The 18,216-nt window shown below is 46.0% G+C and overlaps 1 protein-coding gene across 1 annotated transcript in view; it reads left to right on the forward strand.

Moving 5' to 3' along the window:
• Window positions 1–18,216, forward strand: part of CTTNBP2 (cortactin binding protein 2) — a 164,779-nt gene that overhangs the window by 17,720 nt on the left and 128,843 nt on the right. The window contains exon 2 of the mRNA XM_063927221.1: window positions 6,029–6,136. Coding sequence (XP_063783291.1) covers window positions 6,029–6,136 — 108 coding nt within the window. The remainder of the gene's footprint in view (window positions 1–6,028; window positions 6,137–18,216) is intronic.

Below are 18,216 nucleotides of genomic sequence, written 5' to 3' on the forward strand. Positions count from 1 at the left end.
CTAGCTAGTTTTGGGAAAGCAGCCAATATTTAAATATATACAAAATGTGTATATGTAGAACTTTGGTGGTATTAAATAAAACATGCAACACTGTGAATAATTGTGATTATTGCAGTGAAATGTAAATATTTATACATGAGATTTTGTTGGTTTTCGGAGCTTCAAAAAATATAATATTTTACTCTGGAGTTATGGGATAAATTAAATAAACAACTAAATCTGGCTGAGTACTCCTCTCTTCTTACTCCTTAATGGCAGCATTCACACTTTCCGATAGTTTTCTTCAAAGTGTGCTCAATAATAAGCCAGTGTGGGAATGGAGAATTCCTTATCCTTACGGGGACATTTGTATGTTAAGGTGGGTACACACCAAAAGATAAAGTTGCAGATCAAATTATCTGCAGGAATATCTGCAGATGGTACACACTGACCAACCACCACTGTCATCTGCAGCAGAGGCGTAACTAGGGTTTTCGGAGCCCAGGGCAAGATTAAAGGTGTGTACACACGGTGAGATCCCCTTGCTATGCCCGATTTTGACTGTGCGATTTCCCTTGAACTCCCGCAGAGCCCAGATAGTACAGAGAGTACAGATTTTTACCATATGTGCTTGAGATTTTGTCTATGTACAATTTTCACTAAGTGCTAATTTTGACTATACGTTACACTAGATAGTACACTAGATAGTCAAGATTGACTTGCCTGCTCTATCTAGCCTTACAATACCGACCCCATGGGAGCGCGCATCGGGATCGAATCGGTATCGCAAGATGCCTAACACCTTGTGATATGCACTAACTTTCCTTAAGATTTTGACTATATAGTCAAAATGTTACAGATTTATCATCTCACTGTGTGTTCACACCTTAAGAGTGCCCCCCCCCCCCCCATCAATTAAATTGTTACACTGGGACAGATTACATTATGTCATATGGTAGTGTGTGCACTGAATCACGCACCAGAAGGGCCATGCCCACTGAAAATGGGGTGTGCCTCACACATGGGAACATTATTTTCAATTCCACATGCACCTTACCTATATGATGGTTTTCACTGCAGCTATGTGGAACCTCTGAAGAAATGTATCCTTTAAGGCAGACGGCATCTTCAGTTGGTATTCAGTATTCATGTAGGAGATCACATCATCCAGAAGATGGCTGTTTGTGTAGGAATATTAACAAGGTCAGCATCAAACAACAGTGGTTCAACCAGACTAACATTGTGCCCCCTGTGTCACATCCTACCCCCTGCGTCTCTAAGCCACACCATCCCCCACACTACCACCTAACCCCTGTGTCGTCTCTCAACACACCATCACCTCTCCCTGCAGTGGTGGAACTAGCGAGCGGTGGGTCCAGGTGCGAAAAAATGCTTTGGGCCTCTTCCCCCTCATCCTGTCCAAGTCCACCCCCTCACCCATGGAGAGGATCTGGTGAGGGGGACCTGCTCAGGGCCAGGGAAATGGATACCTAGCAACAGTGCTGTAACTAGACATTTTAGCGCTGTGTGCAAGAAACTGTATCGGAGCCCCCCCCCCTCTATGTAAAACAGGGTCAGTGCGCGCCATAGGCGCGTGCAAAAAATATAGGGACGTGGCTTCATGGGGAAGGGGTGTGGCCACAAAAAATAATACCAATTCATATAACGGTGCACAGTAGTCTCCATTATTCAAATTATGCCGCACAGTAGCACCACTACACCAGGTAGAACCCCTTTTACACATTACGGCGGACAGATTCCCCTTTTTACACATTACGGCAGACACTGTCCTGTTTTTACACATTACAGCAGACAGCGTCCCCTTTTTTACACATAACGGTAGACAGCGTCCCCTTTTTTACACATTACGGCAGACAGTCCCCCTTTTTTACACATTACGATAGACAGCGTCCCCTTTTGACACATTACGGCAGACGACTTCCCCTTTTTTACACATTACGGCAGACAGCGTCCCCTTTTTTACACATTTTGGCAGACAGCGTCCCCTTTTTTACACATTACGGCAGACAGCGTCCCCTTTTTTACACATTACGGCAGACAGCGCCCCCCCTTTTTACAGCACACAGCAGCATGTAATGAGTCACTTTGACTCATTACATGCCGCACTGGCTTTGGGCCCCTTGACAGTGGCGGGCCCCAGTGCAAGGCACCGCTTGCACTGGTGGTAGTTCCACCACTGTCTCCCTGTGACGTCTCTGTCACACCATCACCTCCTTCTACGTCGTCTCTCAGTTACACCATGACCTACCTCCTGTGTTGTCTCTCAGCACACCATCACCTACCCTGTGTCATCTCTCAGCACACCATCACCTCCCCTTGTGACGTCTCTTAGCACACCATCACATCCCCCTTCGTCATTACTCAGCACACCATCACATCCCCCTGCATCATTACTCAGCACACCATCACCTCCTCCTGCGTCAGCTCTAAGCAACCATCCCCTATCGCCTATATCATCTCTTAGCACACCATCACATTCTATGTCTCTGTGTGTGTGTCCCTTCATTAGGTGTCTCTCAGTGGTGTGTCTCTCCCCTTCTTCTATGTCTCTCTCCCCCCCCATTCTATGCCTCTGTGTGTCTCTCTCTCACCCCCTTCTATGTCTCTGTGTATCTCTCCCCCTTCTATGCCTGTGTATCTCTCCCCCACAGTAGAAGTGCCCCTTACACATGACGCCTACAGTAGTAGTGCTGCACACAATGCCCACAGTAGTAGTGCCCATTACAAATATGTCCACAGTAGGTGAGGGAGGAGTGTGGTACTTACATGGGAGATCAGTGTCGAGGTGAACTGGTGACTGAAGAGCTCTTCACGCTGCCGGCGCTGCTGCTGTCATACAGGTTGGTGGCCCTATCTCACCCATACTGCCCCACACACATGGGAGGGCACCCTGTATTGAAAGAGGGGAATCTACTCTTTCAAAAGAAATAACCCCTTAGTAGTTATTGCTTGGTGATCACCTGACAGTAACTGGAACAGAAAAAAATTAATTTTCCACAGATGCTGGGATCTAAAACCTATATCTCCCCCATCTTCACATAACTAAAGTGTTCCCTATGAATATGTGATGTGCTAGGTTGTCTGGTTCAGGGCTTCCTAAACTCAGTCCTCAGGTCACCCTAACATTCCAGGTTTTAAGGATATTCATGCTTGTGTATAAATGGAATCATCAAGTACTTAACATGGATATCCTTAAAATCCGGACTGTTAGGGAGTCTTGATGACCTATTTTGGGAACCACTGGCCTGGTTTATAAAATGGTAGACCTTGTTGGGCTACTGTACTTGTCCTGCATGTGCAGAATTTTTTTTTTTTTTTTTCAAAACGTCATGTTAATGAACTGTATTAAGGGCACATACAGTAACTGCTAACCTATCTGCCCTATTTTTTTCACCATTTAAAAAATATGATTTTATTGTCAAATGGGATTTGAAGATTAAGAATGCTGTTCCTTTTTTGCCTTCAAAGTTAGTGTATTTTTTGAAGTTTTATAGAAACCAGATGTCTTAGATAACTACTGTTTCCAAACACCAGGCTTCTCACAAAGTATTATTATTTACAGTATACATACATCTTTTGTTTTGTATACATGTATAAAAAGCACTGCCAGTTTTCAAAAGTCACCAAGCCAAAGGTAATAGCTTTGTTAAAATGCCATTCCATATTTTAAACAATGTAAGGTTATTGTAATTATTTCATAGCACATTTCTGAGTGTTCACATGTTGGGCAGCATGATTATCAGTGCAGAGGAGCACATTTTAATTTTGATGGGTAAAATCTTGGACACGTCTGTCGCTGTGTGTTTTGCATTATGAAATGGGGCAACAAAGTGTAGCCTAGTATTATATGTAATATTTAATCTCTTTATGATTTGACCACCCCATATATCCCACCAAACAGACCACCTCACAATCCCATTCAATGAGATAGGTATTTGCAGTCTGGACCATGTAGAGTGCAATGTATTTACTAAAATATTGGCTCCTTGAAGAGTAGTCCTTAGGATAAGGAGGCAATGCCAGCAGTGAAGGGCAAGAAAATCCTGGCCCCTGAGAGTGCGAGTCCAGCTTTCAGACCCAGAGTGCACTGATGTGGGCATTTAGGGGCTAGAGGTTACAGGTCTGCTTGATTTTCTGGAGATGAGATGAGAAGGTACCCAGGTACACCCAATCAGGGTTATGAAGTGATGCAAAATCTCAAGTGCTGTTGGAAAGCTGCATGCCTAATGCTACCCATGCACTATGCAATTATCTGGCAGATCTGCCTTATATCAGCGGATCAGCCAGATAATTGTGCAGTGTATACATGTGACCATTATAAAAATATTGATTGGTCAGACATGCCGGATCATCCTGAATGTCCGTTGATGTGATATTTTGCAAGGAGGCTGCATCATGCATTGTTTGCCCCACCACAACCGACTGACTGACATTTCCACTGTTCCTTCACTGGGGAAGAACAGGGAAAATATCTTCTTCCCAGGGGGAAGGAGACATCTTGGCTGCAGAATAGGCCAGGACGCTTTTCCCCCCTTAAAATAGCATGGGCAGGGCACTATGTCATGATAAAACAACCTTGGAAACAGTTATATTTCTATATTTATGTGTTGTATAACTGTTAGTAAATATAGTAGATTGCATTTTGCAGGGAGATAACATTGCCAAACGCTGGAGGGCGGAGGTCCTTCAACGAAGATGAAGCCTCTGTCACTGAGAAACACCTGTCTTTAATGTTTGTTCTCTCTTATAATCTGAAGGAGGGTCATCAAGAGACTCTCCGGGCCTTGGTACTCGGAGATACGGGCCCTCTGTAGAAGCTGCACAGAGGGATGGCAGGGCCATACTACCTTGGGGTCATGCTTACGACTCCAATACACTATCAGGCCCCATTCCCTTAATCAGAAACCTTGTATATAAAGGGTATCTATCGCTTTACCAGCGGCCGGGATCCTTGCGGTCAGCATCCCGATGCTGGGATCCCGGCTGCAGAATGTAGGTGTGGGGGGGGTTATTTGTCGGGGGACGAGCGCAACAAGTCCAGTGTGGGCTCGGGGACACCCACGAGTGGGAATAGTCCCTGTTGGTCGGCATAGGGAGGATGTAGGTGGATGTGTTGTGACTGGCGTTCAGGAGTCATATAACTACATCCCGTATAGAAGGGTGTATATCGCTTTACAGTATTTACTTACACTACAGTACTTTAGGGTCTTCTAGCTGTGTTTATTTTTCTTTTGTTGGCTGAAGATTTTATCTCACTGTGATACCAAAGTTGCACTACCACCTTAGAAACAACACCAGTTGAGTGCTGGAGACTGCTGCATGCAGCCATTTTCCTACAGTTTGCAGGTTCTGTAATACTGATAGCCAAATGGAGCTTGTTAACCTGGCCTGAAGAGTGGGTTTATGAGTATGAGGAGTGGGACCTATTGCAAGCAACAATCTCTGTAGCTTGTGATTGCTGCATCTCACTTGGGTTGAGGCAGTGAGAGAAATATGTAAATGGTTTTTCCAGGGATCTGGGAAGGAGACAATGTAAGGAAAAAAAATCCATGTGTAATGCAGCATATTTTTCAGCATACAGTATGAGATTAAAGCGTGTCAATGCAGAAACAGCCCCTTGGGCTGGTTAAATAGAATATATTTAAGTAACCATTGTAAATCTGAGCATGCATTTTTAAAACCCTCGCATCTACACAGCTGTAAAGAGTATATAATGTACAGCATGATGGCACAGTGATTGACATTGTGTTCTCTCAGTGGTAATAGAATTTTGCAGTGTGTGCAGTTCGCATATTTTACCTTTGTTTATCTGGTGCTACAGTTTTCTCCCACGCTATAATTTCCACGTCTCCAATGAAATGAATTCTAGTCCCATTCTTTTTCCTTCATTACTGTATGTACCAATAAAGAAATCAGAGCATATAATATACATATTCTATATGCAAGCAACTATTACTTGCTCATTTCACATCCATCTGAAGCAATTATTCGACTGCTAATATCATGGTCTCTTTTCTTATCTTTGTAGATGAAAGACTTTAATGTGGAGAATTTGAGCAAGCCAGAATTGCGGTTTCTTTTAAGTATTTTAGAAGGAGAGTTGGAAGCAAGGGACCTTGTGATAGAAGCCTTAAGGGTAAGTTTTACTTCTCATCCTCTGCTTTGTTTTTAATAATGCAACACATTTAATGAGATCAGTGAGTGCAGTTTGTAGACTAGTAACTTTTTGTTTAATTATTATTGCAGTGCTGTGTGCAATTTTCTCTTCTATTAGTCGCTAAAGAATATATATAATGTTTATTTCTATCTTTACGTATGTGTGGTTGACAATTTTTTTAAATAATTTCCATGGACTTCCTGCGGAGAGGGGCATTCATGCGCATTGCAAGTGATCCTGCCTTGTGGACTGTAGAGCACTACAATCTCAGAAGTACTGTCACTAAAGGGTGGACACACTGAGAGATGTGTGCTGAGCGATTTAGCACAGACCGCTCAGCACACATCTCTCCCCCGCTCAGCACACAGTGTGTGGTGTGTGCTGAGCTGAGAGGGGTGGATGGGGGGGGGTTTGCTCACTTTACCCAGCGGTGAAGTGAGTGACCTGGTAGATTGTGCCTGCATGCAGGCAAAATCTAGAACTGACGATATCGAAGCACGGGGCGAAGCATCGCTATCGCTATGGGCAAACACGCGGAGAGATCCGTGCTTAACTTCTACGCAGTCTAGTCCGATTGCTTAGAAATTAAGCATGGATCTCTCCGTGTGTACCCCCCTTTAGATTCAAGGTTGCAAAGATTTTTCCTTAGGAACTTTTGTCCCCAGGCATCCATGTCCCCATATTTCAGTACTGACCAACTATACAATAACATTTCTCTTCAAGTTATGTTTATTTTATTTGATTATTTATTTTAGCATTTATTCAGTTAGCGCCTGCGCAGTCCACAGTATTTTTCAAATGGATTTCCTAACATATATTCTGAGTAGGGAATTTGATTAGTGGCGATGGCTGCGAACTGCTGGTGGTCGGACCATTTCTCCAGCACCTTTTACTTTGCTGTTTTTTCATTGCATCTCATAGAAACATAGAATTTGATGGCAGATAAGAACCTCTTGGCCCATCTAGTCTTCACCTTTTTTAGCCATATTGTTACCTCAAACTTTATTTGATCCTTATTTCTTTGTAAGGATATCCTTATATCTATCCAGTGCATGTTTAAATTGCTCCACTGTTTTAGCGTCTACCGCCTCTGCTGGGAGGCTATTCTACTTATTCACTACCCTTTCTGTGAAGTAATTTTTCCCTCAAATTTCTCCTGAATGCATCTCCCTCCAGTTACAGTGCATGTCCTCGTGTTCTAATACTCCTCCTTTGAAAAATGTCTCCCTCCTGTACCTTATTAGTAGAGATGTGTGGGTTTGGATTTACCAGGATCTCAAAATGACATCTTATTGGCTCTCGGATATCACGTGTTTTGAATAGCCAATAAGAAAAATTTGGAAAATTCCTAAGTCACATTGATTTTGACATTCAGAACCTGCACATCTCTATTTGTTAGAACCCTTGATAGTTTCTTTCATGTTCCCCCTTTCCCTTGTCTGCTCCAAACTATGTGGTCTACTTACTAAGCTTTGGACGGCGATAAAGTGGATGGAGATAAAGTACCAGCCAATCACCTCCTAACTGTCATTTTTCAAACCCAGCCTGTGACATGGCAGTTAGGAGCCGATTGGCTGGGGCTTTATCTCCGTCGACTTTATCTCTATCCAAGGCTTAGTAAATAGACCCCTATACATGTTAAAATCTTTTAGTCTTTCCAGGTAAGTTTTGTGATGGAGGCCATGCCCCATTTTAGTTAGCCTTCTTTGTTCAGTCTCCAGCGTATTAATATCCTTCTGAAGATATGGCCTCCAGAATTGAACACCGTATTCTAGATGAGGCCGTACCAGTGACTTGCACAGTGGCATATTCTGTCTTTCTGCTGCTTATTCCTCTCCCTATGCAACAAAGCATCTGACTAGCCTTCCTCATTGCTTTGTTACATTGCTTACCTACCTTTGAGTCACCTGAAATACTGACTCCTAAATTTATCCATTGGATTTTTGAGAACCAAGTGCATGATTTTGCATTTTTGGCCATTACATTGTAATTGCCATGCTTTTGACCATTCCTCTAGTCTACGTAGATCATCAATCATTTGTTTCTCTAACGTCCTAAGTGGATGCTGGGGACTCCGTAAGGACCATGGGGAATAGCGGCTCCGCAGGAGACTGGGCACATCTAAAGAAAGCTTTAGGACTATCTGGTGTGCACTGGCTCCTCCCCCCATGACCCTCCTCCAAGCCTCAGTTAGATTTTTGTGCCCGAACGAGAAGGGTGCACACTAGGGGCTCTCCTGAGCTTCTTAGTGAAAGTTTTAGTTTAGGTTTTTTATTTTCAGTGAGACCTGCTGGCAACAGGCTCACTGCATCGAGGGACTAAGGGGAGAAGAAGCGAACTCACCTGCGTGCAGAGTGGATTGGGCTTCTTAGGCTACTGGACATTAGCTCCAGAGGGACGATCACAGGCCCAGCTTGGATGGGTCCCAGAGCCGCGCCGCCGGCCCCCTTACAGAGCCAGAAGGCAGAAGAGGTCCGGAAAATCGGCGGCAGAAGACGTCCTGTCTTCAACAAGGTAGCGCACAGCACTGCAGCTGTGCGCCATTGCTCTCAGCACACTTCACACTTCGGTCACTGAGGGTGCAGGGCGCTGGGGGGGGCGCCCTGAGACGCAATAAAAACACCTTGGATGGCAAAAAATGCATCACATATAGCTCCTGGGCTATATGGATGCATTTAACCCCTGCCAGAATACATAGAAAAACGGGGGATAAGGCCGCGATAAGGGGGCGGAGCCTATCTCCTCAGCACACTGGCGCCATTTTCCCTCACAGCTCCGTTGGAGGGAAGCTCCCTGGCTCTCCCCTGCAGTCACTACACTACAGAAAGGGTTAAAAAAGAGAGGGGGGGCACTAATTAGGCGCAGTATTAACTATACAGCAGCTATAAGGGGAAAAACACTTGTATAAGGTTATCCCTGTATATATATAGCGCTCTGGTGTGTGCTGGCAAACTCTCCCTCTGTCTCCCCAAAGGGCTAGTGGGGTCCTGTCCTCTATCAGAGCATTCCCTGTGTGTGTGCTGTATGTCGGTACTTTTGTGTCGACATGTATGAGGAGAAAAATGATGTGGAGACGGAGCAGATTGCCTGTAATAGTGATGTCACCCCCTAGGGGGTCGACACCTGTGTGGATGAACTGTTGGAAGGAATTACGTGACAGTGTCAGCTCTGTATAAAAGACAGTGGTTGACATGAGACAGCCGGCTACTCAGCTTGTGCCTGTCCAGACGTCTCATAGGCCGTCAGGGGCTCTAAAGCGCCCGTTACCTCAGATGGCAGATATAGACGCCGACACGGATACTGACTCCAGTGTCGACGGTGAAGAGACGAATGTGACTTCCAGTAGGGCCACACGTTACATGATTGAGGCAATGAAAAATGTTTTACACATTTCTGATAATACGAGTACCACCAAAAAAGGGGTATTATGTTCGGTGAGGAAAAACTACCTGTAGTTTTCCTGAATCTGAGAAATTAAATGAGGTGTGTGATGATGCGTGGGTTTCCCCCGATAACAACTGATAATTTCTAAATGTTATATGCATTATATCCTTTCCCGCCAGAGGTTAGGGTGCGTTGGGAAACACCCCCTAGGGTGGATAAAGCGCTCACACGCTTGTAAGGGCTCTACCTTCGCCTGAGATGGCCGCCCTTAAGGATCCTGCTGATAGAAAGCAGGGGGGTATCCTAAAAGGTATTTACACACATACTGGTGTTATACTGCGACCAGCAATCGCCTCAGCCTGGATGTGCAGTGCTGGGTTGGCGTGGTCGGATTCCCTGACTGAAAATATTGATACCCTAGATAGGGACAGTATATTTTTGCCTATAGAGCATTTAAAAGATGCATTTCTATATATGCGTGATGCACAGCGGAATAATTGCCGACTGGCATCAAGTCTAAGCGCGTTGTCCATTTCTACCAGTAGAGGGTTATGGACACGTCAGTGGTCAGGTGATGCGTATTCCAAACGGCATTTGGAAGTATTGCTTTATTAAGAGGAGTTATTTGGGGTCGGTCTTTCAGACCTGGTGGCCACGGCAACAGCTGGGAATTCCACGTTTGTACCCCAGGTCGCCTCTCAACATGAGAAGACACCGTATTATCAGGCGCAGTCTTTTCGTGGACAAGCGGGCAAAAGGTTCCTCATTTCTGCCCCGTGACAGAGGGAGAGGAAAAAGGCTGCAGAAATCAGCCAGTTCCCAGGAACAGAAACTCTCTCCCGCCTCTGCCAAGCCCTCAGTATACGCTGGGGCTTTACAAGCAGAATCAGGCACGGTGGGGCGCCCGTCTCAATGAATTTCAGCGCGCAGTGGGCTCACTCGCAAGTAGACCCCTGGATCCTTCAGGTGATATCTCAGGGGTACAAATTAGAATTCGAGACGTCTCCCCCTCGCCGTTTCCGAAAGTCGGCTTTACCGATGTCTCCTTCTGACAGGGAGACAGTTTTGGAAGCCATTCACAAGCTGTATTGCCAGCAGGTGATAATCAAGATACCCCTCCTGCAACAGGGAACGGGGTATTATTCCACACTGTTGTGGTACCGAAGCCAGACGGCTCGGTGAGACCGATTCTAAATCTAAAATCTTTGAACACTTACATACAGAGGTTCAAATTCAAGATTGAGTCACTCAGAGCAGTGATTGCGAACCTGGAAGAAGGGGACTACATGATGTCTCGGGACATCAAGGATGCTTACCTTCATGTCAAAAATTTACCCTTCTCACCAAGGGTACCTCAGGTTTATGGTACAGAACTGTCACTATCAGTTCAGACGCTGCCGTATGGATGGTCCACGGCACCCCGGGTCTTTACCAAGGTAATGGCCGAAATGATGATATTCCTTCGAAGGAAGTGAATTTTAGTTATCCCTTACTTGGACAATTCCCTGATAAGGGTAAGATCCAGGGAACAGTTGGAGGTCGGTGTAGCACTATCTCAGGTAGTGTTGCGGCAGCACGATTGGATTCTCAATATTCCAAAATCGCACCTGGTTCCGACGAAGTGTCTTCTGTTCCTAGGGATGATCCTGGACACAGTCCAGAAAAAGGTGTTTCTCCCGGAGGAGAAAGCCAGGGAGTTATCCGAGCTAGTCAGGAACCTCCTAAAACCGAGCCAAGTCTCAGTGCATCAATGCACAAGGGTTCTGAGTAAAATGGTGGCTTCCTACGAAGCAATCCCATTCGGCAGATTCCACGCAAGAACTTTCCAGTGGGACCTGCTGGACAAATGGTCCGGGTCGCATCTTCAGATGCATCAGCGGATAACCCTGTCACCAAGGACAAGGGTGTCCCTCCTGTGGTGGTTGCAGAGTGCTCATCTTCTAGAGGGCCGCAGATTAGGCATTCAGGACTGGGTCCTGGTGACCACGGATGCCAGCCTGCGAGGCTGGGGAGCAGTCACACAGGGAAGGAATATCCAGGGCTTATGGTCAAGCCTGGAGACATCACTTCACATAAATATCCTGAAGCTAAGGGACATTTACAATGCTCTAAACTTAGCAAGACCTCTGCTTCAAGGTCAGCCGGTGTTGATCCAGTCGGACAACATCACGGCAGTCACCCACGTAAACAGACAGGGTGGCACAAGAAGCAGGAGGGCAATGGCAGAAGCTGCAAGGATTCTTCGCTGGGCGGAAAATCATGTGATAGCACTGTCAGCAGTATTCATTCCGGGAGTGGACAACTGGGAAGCAGACTTCCTCAGCACGACCTCCACCCGGGAGAGTGGGGACTTCACCCAGAAGTCTTCCACATGATTAAAAACTCGACAGGTATTGCGCCAGGTCCAGGGACCCTCAGGCAATAAGCTGTAGACGCTCTGGTAACACCGTGGGTGTACCAGTCAGGGTATGTGTTCCCTCCTCTGCCTCTCATACCCAAAGTACTGAGATTGATAAGATGGAGAGGAGTAAGCACTATATTCGTGGTTCCGGATTGGCCAAGAAGGACTTGGTAACCGGAACTTCAAGAGATGCTCACGGAGGATCCGTGGCCTCTACCTCTAAGAAGGGACCTGCTCCAGCAAGGACCCTGTCTGTTCCAAGACTTACCGCGGCTGCGTTTGACGGCATGGCGGTTGAACGCCGGATCCTGAAGGAAAAAAGGCATTCCGGATGAAGTCATCCCTATCCTGATCAAAGCCAGGAAGGATGTAACCGCAAAAACATTATCACCGCAATTGGCGAAAATATGTTGCGTGGTGCAAGGCCAGTAAGGCCCGACGGAGGAAATTCAACTGGGTCGATTCCTACATTTCCTGCAAAGAGGAGTGTCTATGGGCCTGAAATTGGGGTTCATTAAGGTTCAAATTTCGGCCCTGTCAATTTTCTTCCAAAAAGAACTAGCTTCAGTCCCTGAAGTTCAGACGTTTGTAAAAGGGGTACTGCATATACAGCCTCCTTTTGTGCCTCCAGTGGCACTTTGGGATCTCAATGTAGTTTTGGGTTCCAAAAGTCACATTGGTTTGAACCACTTAAATCTGTGGAGTTAAAATATCTCACATGAAAAGTGGTCATGCTGTTGGCCCTGGCCTGGGCCAGGCGCGTGTCAGAATTGGCGGCTTTATCCTGAAAAAGCCCTTATCTGATTTTCCATTCGGACAGGGCGGAATTGAGGACTCGTCCTCAGTTTCTCCCCAAGGTGGTTTCAGCGTTTCACCTGAACCAACCTATTTGTGGTGCCTGCGGCTACTAGGGACTTGGAGGCCTCCAAGTTGCTAGACGTTGTCAGTGCCCTGAAAATATATGTTTCCAGGACGGCTGGAGTCAGGAAATCTGACTCGCTGTTTATCCTGTATGCACCCAACAAGCTGGGTGCTCCTGCTTCTAAGCAGACTATTGCTCGTTGGATTTGTAGTACAATTCAGCTTGCACATTCTGTGGCAGGCCTGCCACAGCCAAAAATCTGTAAATGCCCACTCCACAAGGAAGGTGGGCTCATCTTGGGCGGCTGCCCGAGGGGTCTCGGCTTTACAACTTTGCCGAGCAGCTACTTGGTCAGGAGCAAATACGTTTGTAAAATTCTACAAAATTGATATCCTGGCTGAGGAGGACCTGGAGTTCTCTCATTTGGTGCTGCAGAGTCATCCGCACTCTCCCGCCCGTTTGGGAGCTTTGGTATAATCCCCATGGTCCTTACGGAGTCCCCAGCATCCACTTAGGACGTTAGAGAAAATAAGAATTTACTTACCGATGATTCTATTTCTCATAGTCCGTAGTGGATGCTGGGCGCCCATCCCAAGTGCGGATTGTCTGCAATACTTGTACATAGTTATTGTTACAAAAATCGGGTTATTATTGTTGTGAGCCATCTTTCAGAGGCTCCTCTGTTATCATGCTGTTAACTGGGTTCAGATCACAGGTTATACGGTGTGATTGGTGTGGCTGGTATGAGTCTTACCCGGGATTCAAAATCCTTCCTTATTGTGTACGCTCGTCCGGGCACAGTATCCTAACTGAGGCTTGGAGGAGGGTCATGGGGGGAGGAGCCAGTGCACACCAGATAGTCCTAAAGCTTTCTTTAGATGTGCCCAGTCTCCTGCGGAGCCGCTATTCCCCATGGTCCTTACGGAGTCCCCAGCATCCACTACGTACTATGAGAAATAGAATTATCGGTAAGTAAATTCTTATTTTTACCCACCTGGTGTGTCTAGCCTGTTGCATACCTTTGTGCCATCTGCAAAAAGGCATACTTTCCATTCAGTACCATTTGCAATATCACCAATACAGATATTAAAAAGCACTGATCCAATTACAGATCCCTGTGGTACTTCACTGGTAACATTTCTCTCCTGTGAATGAACTCCATTTACCACAACTCTGTTTTCTATCCTGCAGCTAAGTTCTTATCTATTCAACTATCTTAGTATCCAGTCCCATGATTTCAAGTTTATTCAACAGTCTGCGATGTTGGACAGTGTCAAAAGCTTTACTAAAGTCTAGATAAGCTATATATACAGTGCCATTTTATCTATTTCAGTCACCCAGTCAAAAAAGCCAGTAAGGTTTGGGATCCTGTAAATTGCTGGATTTTAGATAATCTACAACTCTTTCTTTTAAGAGTTTTTCCATCAATTTCCCTACTACTGATGTAAGGCTCACTGGTCTGTAGTTGCGTGCTTCTTACTTGCTTCCACTTTTGTACAGTGGGACTACGTTTGCTCTTTTCCATAGCTCAGGAATTACTAATGTAGCTAGTGACTGGTTGAATAGTCCTGTCTAGGTGCTACCAGAACCCCTTTAGGCTCTTTTAGTATCCTTGGATGTATCCCATATGGCCCCATTGATTTATCCACTTTCACTTTTGAGAGTTCTGTTAGGACCTTCCCCTCTGTAAATGTACTTGTTTCTACCTCATTTTTCTGAATATACCACCAACTTAACTGTGGCTCCTGTCCCCTCTCTTTCAGTAGTGAATACTGAGCAAAAGTAATTACTAAGAGGATCTGCTAGTACTGTACATTGTCCCCCTCAACAAGACTCCCTCTCTCTCTTTAGTCTTAATATTTAGCTTTTTGTTTTTCTCCTGTAATTTTTTTTTTTCCATCAATAGTTTTTATTGAAATTTTTTGCATTGCAAACAGGGGTACAAAAAGGAAAAAGGAAGGGAGGGGGAAGTAGGTACATACGCACGTAAGAAAGCGCTTTAACAGACATATGCAGACAATTCAAAGTCGATCACACCAATACATTGTAAGGCAAACAAAAAATAATTAATGGAGGTGGCAGGGCGGCAATGGGCTTGAAGTAAATATAACACAAATAGGAGGTCCTTGCTGTTTTAGGGGGGGGGGGCCACATCAGCCGATGTGCTGGGGGGTGATTGTACAGGGGTTCAGGGATGTAGTATCAATGCAGCACCCTCACCCTCCGTGGTAAATAGATGCCAAGGCATCCAGCGCACAAATGGAGATTTGACAGTGAAGGAGTATGGGATGTGTTCAGTCTCCATCAAGAAGTGCAGCTGTATTTTGTGTATCACCTTCAACACTGGAGGTGGTGTGGGTTGTTTCCAGTTTTGGGCTAAAGCCGCACGTGCGGCGAGGCAGATGTGGCCTAGGACATAGTGTAGATGTACCCCCATGCTTCGCGGGTATATATTCAATAGAGCTATAAGCGGGGAGGGGGAGAGGTCGAGGTTCAGGACTTTGTTGATAAGGCCAAATACTTCTGTCCAGTACCCTTGGATATGGGGACAAGACCAAAAAATATGGAAGAGGTGGCCAACCTCTCCGCATAAGCGCCAACAAAACTTCGAACATGCCGGCCAGATCGTATGTAGCCTTTCCGGTGTGAGGTACAGTCTGTGGAGTAGCTTAACGTGCATTTCGGAGTGATTCAGGCATTTAGACATAGTGAAGGATGACATAAAAATGTGTTGCCACTGAGAATCTTGGAGAACACATCCCACATCCGCCTCCCACCTGACTTGGGCTCTAGATTTAGAAACAAGGAGTAGTGAGAGTAATGTTTTATACCAGAAGGAAATCTCCCCTCTGGAAGTAGCGTTAGAAAATCGGCCTGTGACTTGCAGGATATCATGTGATGGTAGGGAGGGGGAGAGGTGGAGGCTAGTCCACCAGTGCTGTATTTGATAATATCAAAGCCTCTCAGTGTCTCGTAGAGAGAAGCGTCTCTGGATATCAGAAAAAGAGGTGAATACGGACCCATTAAACAAGTCTCCCAGGACCTCCATCCCTCTGGACCTCCAGCCCGCCAGGCCAAGATTAGGGACTAGAGCGGCTACCGTTCGTAGTGAAATCAGAGAAAGATTATGATAGGAAGGGGATATGACCGCAGTCAATTTGTCCCAAATCTGGAGTGTGGCACGGGTAGAGGGGAGGATATTTAAGCACTGTGGGTAAAGGGGCCTAGGAATCCAAAAAAGATCCTTCAAGGGAAAACGGGGGCAGGCTGCCTCCTCCAGACACGTCCACTCCGGACATACATCTTTGTAGAATTCTTTAATCTGGGCAAGAAGGGAGGCCTCTTGGTACAGTGATAAATTGGGCATATCTAGGCCACCGGCTCTCCTTGGTAGAGACATCCTTGCGCGAGCAAGTTTAGGCGGGCGCGAAGACCATATATAGTTAGTGAGGATTGTAGTGGCCTTATCTAGGTACTTTTTAGGGAAGATAAAAGGGAAAGTTCGGAACAAGAACATTAACTTAGGGAGCAGCGACATTTTAAAGGCGGCCAGGCTGCCCAACCAATAAACTTCATAGTTGAGCCATGATTTGGTGAACATCTGAAGGGAGGACAGCAGAGGAGGGAGATTGACATCAAATACAGAGGAGGTAGATGGGGGAATGAGAATACCCAGGTATCGTATCGAGGATGTTTTCCAGTTATACGGATACTTAGTGCGTAATAGGGGCAAGGAGTTAGAGAGGTTAATGGGCAGAGCATCCGTCTTAGAGGCATTTAGTTTATAATACGATGCTGCAGAGTAGCTATCCAAAACAGTATGCAGATGGGGGAGAGTTGTGGCTGGGTCTGTTACAAATAGGAGAACATCGTCTGCGAACAGACATAGTTTATGCGACGTGGTGCCTAATCACAGTCCAGGGAACTGTGGGTCCGCTCGTAGCCTAGCTGCCAGTGGTTCAATGGCTAGTACGAATATGAGAGGGGAGAGGGGGCAGCCCTGGCGGGTGCCATTATAGATTGGAAAAGGGCGCGATAAAAAACCATTACTAAATACCCGTGCCGTCGGGGAGCTATACAGGGCTAATATCGAGGAGAGGATGCAATCGCGCAGGCCGAATTTGACTAGGACTTCTCGCATATAAGACCAGTTTAAACGATCAAAGGCCTTCTCTGCATCCAAAGATAGCAGAAGGAGACCTTGCTCGGGGGTTAGGGAATCAACAAGATTAAAGACCCGGCGTGTATTATCGGACGCCTGTCTTCCCGGGATAAAACCAACTTGGTCCGGATGTATCAGGGAGGGGAGGAGGGCGTTCAGCCGAGAGGCTATTAATTTAGCATATATTTTAATATCCCCATTCAGTAACGCAATGGGACGATAATTTTGGCAAGAGGTCACATCTTTGCCCGGTTTAGGGATCGTGACAATACGCGCCTCGAGCATCTCCTGAGGGAGGGTGCCCTGCGAGGTAATATCGGTGTAGACCGCCACTAAAGAGGGAGCTAGAAGGTCCTGGAACGAAACATAAAAGTCATTAATAAAGCCATCCGGGCCCGGTGCCTTACCCTGAGGGAGGGACTTGATCACTTGGAGGGTTTCTGATTAGGACCATGGAGCATTCAGCAATGCTAATTGATCGTCTGAAATATTTGGGAGGGTTAAATCCGCTAAGAAGGAGTTGATAGAGGAAGGGGTAGGTTGTGGGGTGTCAGGATCTGCCGAGAAGTTATAGAGATGGGAGTAGAAGTTGGCAAACTGATTCGCTATCTCCCTCGGGTTAGAAATTTTGGTGCCTGTGGGGGATATAATGAGCTTGATTCTATTCCTAGCCTGCTGAGCCCTAAGCTTCCGGGCAAGCATTTTCCCCGGCCTGTTCCCCGCTAGATAAAACTTCTGACGTATCCTATTTAGTGAAGCCTGGGTGCGCGCCATTAGCATTGTCTGAAGTTGGGACCTAATATCTACTAACTGCTTCTGTAAAGATTTCGTAGGTCTAGATTGGTTTTCGTCCTCTAAGTCCTTCAGTTTGAGTTCCAAATCGGTCTGGCGTTGTAGATTAAGTTTCTTGAGCTGTGCTCCCGCCTGAATCGCCGCTCCCCGGATGACAGCTTTAAGTGCGCACCAGAAGTTCAGGGTGGACGTGTCTGAAGGAGAATTAAACTCCAAATAGGATGATATACTGTCAGCTATGATTTTTTTTGAAACTGGGTTGAACAAATGGGGAGAAAGTCTCCAAGGACGGGGGGGGGGGGCAGTGTTGGCTAGCTAGACTCCATTTAAGAATCAGCGGGGCGTGGTCTGACCAAGTTATAGGGAGAATATCTAAAGATCTGGCGAACTGGAGGGTCCATTTGTCCGAAAATATAAAATCAATACGGGAGTAAGAGTTGTGGACAGGGGAATAATAG

The sequence above is a fragment of the Pseudophryne corroboree genome, chromosome 6 (assembly GCF_028390025.1).
Source record: "Pseudophryne corroboree isolate aPseCor3 chromosome 6, aPseCor3.hap2, whole genome shotgun sequence".
NCBI lineage: Eukaryota > Metazoa > Chordata > Amphibia > Anura > Myobatrachidae > Pseudophryne > Pseudophryne corroboree.